The sequence below is a fragment of the Monoraphidium neglectum genome, assembly GCF_000611645.1.
Source record: "Monoraphidium neglectum strain SAG 48.87 unplaced genomic scaffold scaffold02637, whole genome shotgun sequence".
Taxonomy (NCBI): domain Eukaryota; kingdom Viridiplantae; phylum Chlorophyta; class Chlorophyceae; order Sphaeropleales; family Selenastraceae; genus Monoraphidium; species Monoraphidium neglectum.
The window spans coordinates 1-5,698 of record NW_014010991.1 but is presented as its reverse complement, the minus strand read 5'-3'; the positions used below and the strand labels follow the sequence as shown (position 1 = coordinate 5,698).

The 5,698-nt window shown below is 64.0% G+C and overlaps 3 protein-coding genes across 3 annotated transcripts in view; 1 reads left to right on the top strand and 2 right to left on the bottom strand.

The window, feature by feature from the left end:
• The window catches only part of MNEG_11202 (hypothetical protein), a gene marked incomplete at both ends in the record, with an annotated part of 4,074 nt that extends 2,886 nt beyond the window's left edge, over positions 1 to 1,188 (bottom strand). The window contains 3 exons of the mRNA XM_014040328.1: positions 68 to 278; positions 686 to 948; positions 1,083 to 1,188. Coding sequence (XP_013895782.1) covers positions 68 to 278; positions 686 to 948; positions 1,083 to 1,188 — 580 coding nt within the window. The remainder of the gene's footprint in view (positions 1 to 67; positions 279 to 685; positions 949 to 1,082) is intronic.
• A 1,512-nt stretch (positions 1,189 to 2,700) lies between these two features.
• Positions 2,701 to 3,656, top strand: MNEG_11201 (regulator of ribonuclease activity A; the record flags this gene model as incomplete). The annotated part of the gene is made up of 3 exons (XM_014040327.1): positions 2,701 to 2,862; positions 3,223 to 3,390; positions 3,600 to 3,656. The coding sequence occupies 3 exons, from the start codon at positions 2,701 to 2,703 to the stop codon at positions 3,654 to 3,656; spliced, it is 387 nt and encodes a 128-aa protein (XP_013895781.1).
• Positions 3,657 to 4,412: 756 nt separating this feature from the next.
• On the bottom strand, positions 4,413 to 4,639 carry MNEG_11200 (hypothetical protein; the record flags this gene model as incomplete). The annotated part of the gene is made up of 1 exon (XM_014040326.1): positions 4,413 to 4,639. A coding segment is annotated over one exon (227 nt), but the record flags the coding sequence as incomplete, so codon positions are not given.
• Positions 4,640 to 5,698: the final 1,059 nt, after the last annotated feature.

The following is a 5,698-nucleotide window of genomic DNA, read 5'->3' as shown; positions in this document are numbered from 1 at the left end:
GCTGCTGCGGCCGGCGGCCGCGGCGGCGGCGGCGGCCCACTCCCGGCCGCTGCCAAGCGCGAGTGACCGCCCGCGGCGCCGCCGACGGCGTCCCCGGCGGCGCCGCGGGGCGTGCCCACCGTGGAGGCGTCTGGGAAGCAGGGGGTGCCCCAGCCTGGCGAGTTCAGGATCGTGCAGCTGCCCTGCTTATCTGGCAGTCCGCCAGACAGGACGCTGCTGAGGGATTGCTGGTTCTTAGGCAGATCGTGGATCCCCAGGACTTCCATTGTCGTGTCCAGCTGGAAGAAGGGCGGGCGGGCCGGCGGCGATCGGGGGTTGGATTCGATGCAGGGGCAGCGGCAGCGCGGCGCGCGGGCGAGCCGAGGCGGGGCGCGGAGGGCAGGGAAGGGGGCGCCCCTTGAAAAAGATCGCCCGTTGATAGCGGCTGCCACGGGATGCGGCAATGAGACTCCGCAGGCGAGGCGGAGTGTGTCGCGGCGTCGACGCGCGTAAGAAAAACAGCCACCCAGCTGCCGCTCCCTCGGTTTGGGATTGCACGCCGCCCCCGCTGCAACCGCCCGCTGATGATAGCGGTGGCAACCCCTCCAGCTTTCAGCCATTGGGGAGCAAGAGCGGCTGCGTCGACGAGGCACGAGAGCGCAAGCGCTGGCCGCGCGGGAATGCGACACGCGCCTCGACGCCCCACCTCCTTGAAAGCCCGGGCTTTGTGGATCTCCTGCTCTTTCTTCTTATTGCCATCCCCGCGCCCGCGCCGCCCGTGGCGCCGCTTCCACTTGGGCAGGCGGCCGCCCTTGCCGCCGCCGCCGCCCAAGCATGCGCCGCCGTCATCGGCCACGTCCGCGGCCGCGGCCGCGCCAGCCGCGCCCCTGCTGGGCGGCGAATGCTGCTCCGCGGCGGCGCGGAGGGCAGACTGGCTGCCCTTGCGGCGCAGCGACGCCGACCTGCTACCTGCGGGGCCCGAGGTGTGAGCGCGGAGCCGGGCGCGCAAGGGTTGGGTAGGACAGCGGCACACCTGTGCACACCGCCGCCGCTGCGCTGGCGAAACCTGAAGCCAGCCGTGTCTCTGGAACACAAAAACTCACGTCTTACGGCGTTCTCTTCCACAAATCCTTCGGCCATTTGCGCTTGGAGCTCGGCCTCCAGCTCCGCCTCGAGAATACGACGATCATCCTCGTCGTCTGTGGCCATCCTGACGGTGATACAAAGCTCAAGATCGATCAAACATGTCTCTGACGCGACGGGGCCGCCCTGTCATGGGCGGAGCGGCCGCAAAGATGGTCGATCTGGGCAGTGTGTAGCCTGTGCCCCACAAAGCTAGACTATACACAGTAGGGGGCGAGCCCCATAAAACTTTTCCAACAGTCTACGGGCTACCAGTGCATTCTGTTGACCGGTTATGAATCTGTTGTCACTCGAATGCGGGTGTGCGGTGTCCGTAGCTGAAATGCCGTGAGTGCCCGAGCCTCTTGCGGATCCCATTCATATAGCTATCACAGTTGAATATCATATCCACAGCCTGTTGGCTCCATACGGGACCCGCACGCAGGATGTCAAGTGAAATTGTCGCCCTCCCCACTGCGGATCTGTGAGTGCCCGGGCATCGCTGATTGGAAGGGTTTTGACGGATTTATGTCGGCAATATGGTATCTGTGACATCGCCTACTGTACTGCATGTCGCTGCCGCCCAAAGATGGGCGCACATGCACTGGCAGCGTCGCCGGCCGAGTCAGCACGAGTCTGGCGCACATCAGGCCTTTCTGTGCAGCATGCGTCTGCACAGCACGTGTTGGTCTTCATACAAGACAGTGGCGGTAGCCCTTTGGCCAGAGCTCACGCCGGCGGCCGGCGCCAGCCGTGCAAAGCGGTTGTGCTTCAGCCAGGAGCCAGGTTTCTGCCGGCGCCCAAGCACCCCAGCACCCTGGCCCCTCTGGCCCCTTCCCAACCCATACAATGCACGCACACACATGTGTGCGCACGTACACGCACACGCACACATGCGCGCAAACACACATACACACGCGTGTGCGTGTGAACGCATGCACATGCGCAGCGGCGTTAACACACATGCACACCCGCCCGCACACTCGCACTTATGTCGCTCCCACAGGTGCGACAAGTACCACACCCACAGCGTTGATGAAACCGTCGCCAGCCCTGCTGTGCAGGTGCTGCCGCCGCTGTTCAGGTGTGCTGCTCACGGCACGTTCCGGCAGGTACCAGCCCCCTCGTGACATTGGGCAACTGCGCCGCCCCTGCCGGCTGTCACGTAAAGCACAGTCGACCGCGGCAGCAGCAATCAGTGCGATCCACTTGCATACACGTGCACACACGCACGCATGTGTGGACCCCCCTTCACACACACACACACACACTCACACACACACACACCACGCATACACATACACAATTTTACCAGGGACTACGGCGGCAAGCGAACCTTCGCAGGCCCCGCCCACACTGTGAAGTGTTTTGAAAACAACCCACTCGTACGAAAAGTGACTGGCTGGCATCCCACAATACCCTCCCCAGGGACGCGCCTGCCCGTGGTCGACAGCGCAGGGGCACGCGGCAGGCCAGCCGCGACGCCAGCAGCCGCAAATCGGCCAGTACATGTAGCCCGTCCTCGACACGCGCTATCACTGCCGCCACGCATACCCAGCATTCAATCCAAGGGGCGGCAGCGGCCGGTGGCACGCACCCATGCCCGGCCTCGCGAAGCGCCGCCTGCCCCGCATCAAACCACCGCAGGCGGTGACGGGCCCCGGCGGCGGCCGCGTGCTGGTGGTGGACGGCGGGGGGTCCACGCGCTGCGCGCTGCTGGGGGACATGCTCGCGGAGGAGGCCCGGAAAAACGGCTGGGCGGTGCGGGCTGGAAAGGGAGGGAGGGGGGGCGGGAAAGGCTGCCCCCACGCAGCGCTGGGCGGTGCGGAGGGGAGCAGGAAAGGGTGGTGCTGAGGGCTGCGACGTTCGCAACCTTTAGCACTGTGTGGCGCCCCTAGCACCACATGGTCATCAATCCGGTCTAGTCACGCCGTCTGTGCACACGCATGCGCGCACGCCTGTACACACACACACGCGCACGCACGTACGCACACACACACACATACATGCACATGCACCCACCACCCACCCACCGACGTACACAAACACACGGTCGGGCTTGCACAAGCCCTCAACGTCACAAGCCCCCTGGCCCCGGCCACCCCCCCCCCAAAAAAACAGGGTATCATCGTCAACGGCTGCATCCGTGACAGCGAGGGCATCGGCCAGATCTCTCAGCTTGGCGTCAAGGCGCTGGCCACGTGCCCCCTCAAATCCAGCAAGCGGGACCTCGGGCTGGAGGGGGTCACGGTGGTCATCGGCGGCTGCACCATAAGCCCCGGGGACTGGGTGAGCCAAGGCGCAGCCTGCAGGCTGCTTCTAGCTGGAAGGCCACAGGGATCAATTCTTGTGCCGGAATCACAGAGCCGGCGCCTTACACGAACGAAGGCTCGGGCTTAACCATCAGTTTCGGGGCGCGGGCGCCCCACCGTTGTGACCACGTCTTCTTGCTGTGTGCCGCGGCTTATGCAACATCTCGTTCAATGTCTGGGCCGCAGGTGTACGCGGACCCAGACGGCGTGCTGGTTGCCAAGGAGCAGCTCACCCTGGGGTGATGTCACGGTGATGTCACCGTGACATCACGCATGGTCCGACCAGAATTCACCTAAACCTGGATTAGTGCACCACAAAGCGGCGTCGAAACCTCCGACATGTGGATTTGTGTTGCGACCGCCACGTCCCTTATGTAAGTGATTTGAATGGAGGATGCGCAAAATTTTGACGGACTGCGCAAAGCTGCCCTGGTCAGTCCTGCCTCGAGCCGCGCCGCTCCCCCCTCCCCCCAGCGTGCTGTTGGGGCCTTGGGAGGCGGTGTGGCGGTGGAACCTGCTCGGGGCAATTACACTTGCTGGCCTGCTTGGCAGGCAGGAGGCGCCGGAAGTGTTGCCAGCGTGGTGGAACAAAACGAGCACACTGGGGTGTAAATGTGACGAGAGCCCAGCCGATTGAACGCCAGATCCAAGTACACTGCAGCACAACCCCAGGCGGGGCTTGGACGCCCTGAATTAAGGATCCACGGTTGGAGCCCAACAGGTCTTTTGCTGGTAACAAGCCTAAAAGGCGGAATGGAAGCGCGCCAGCAGCCTCCTATCACACCCCTCAAACAAAGCTCTATGCCGTCCTTGCTGGCGCCCACCTGCCGTGGCGCGCACCAGGCCTCCACCTTACTCCTGCAGGACCCACCACCGTGCTCCTTGGAAACATGTACCGCGCTAGATATGTGCACATGAAAAAATCCGGCCTGCTCCTCCGCCAATCGGAGCCGACGCAAATCAAGGACAAACAAGGGTGCCGGCTCATACCTTTTTGTTTCAGTCTGCCATCGGAAACTGCCCCTCCGGCACCTCGTCCTCCGCCGCTGCCTCCTGCAGCCCCTGCCGCCCCGCCTCCGCCGCCTCGGACGCGGCCTGCTCCTCAGCCGCGGCCGCGGCGAGCCGCTCGGCGGCGCGGGCGTCCTCTGGCGACACTTGCAGGTGCTTCTGCAGGAAGGCTATGAGGGGCTCGAAGTACTCCTTCTTGACCCCCATAGGGTGCGCCTCTGCATATGATGACGTCAGCATGAGTCAAGATTGTGCGGCACAAGGCGTTGTCGGATAAGAGGCCCGCCGCTGGTCCAGTGGGACATGATGATGATGCCAGCAATTGGGGCAAAGAGGGAGCATAGCGACAGCAAAATCGCGCGCTGCGCGGCCGCGACTGGCGGCGTGTCTGTTTCAAGTTCGTACGGGCACACGCTTGCATCAGAACCCGAGAAACTAACCGACGGCATCGTGACTGCTACCGCACATGAGCGAGCGCGAATGTGCACACACGTGCACTGACGTGCACTTGTGCGCGCGCACACACACACACACACACACACACACACACACACACACACACACACAACCTCTCTCTCTCACTCTCACACGCAGCCACTGTCACACACAGTCACACACATTCACACACACTCACTCTCTCACACACACACTCTCAAACATGAAGACGCACCAAAATACAAACATACGCATACAAAACAACAAGGATCACACCGCCAAGACGCACCGACGTGGCTGGCGTCCAGGACCTGCACCTCCACGGGGCCTCTCAGCCGCGCGGCAAGCGCCTTGACAGACTCGACGCTGGGGTCGCGGCAGTCCAATCATCCGAGGGTGGTGAATGTGGCGGGTGAGCAGGGCGCGTGGCCATCGAGGTGGCACTTTCAACGCCACAACCGCATCATGTGATGGCGCCCGGCCACCAAAACACAAGCGCAGTCGGCGGCAGCTGGGAGGCACGGACAGCCCGTTGCTGCTGTGTGCGCTGCCACACAAAACGCCGTTAAGCGCAGAGAGCGAAAGGTGACAACTACCTCGACCCCGCTTGGCGCCCAGGGGCCGCGCCCAAGCTCCGATCCATACCTAGGGCGAGCCAAAACAGAGGGTCGCCGGCCCACTGCGTCCCCCCTCCCTGGGGGCGGGTGCCGCACCTGGTGAGGTGGTCGCGCGTCCCCGCCCGCAGGAAGACCGGCGCGGTGATGGCCTCTGCGTGCCTCGCGGGGCGGTAGCCCAGGGTCTCCAACACCTGGCGGGGGGCGTGTGGGGCCGAGGCACAGAGG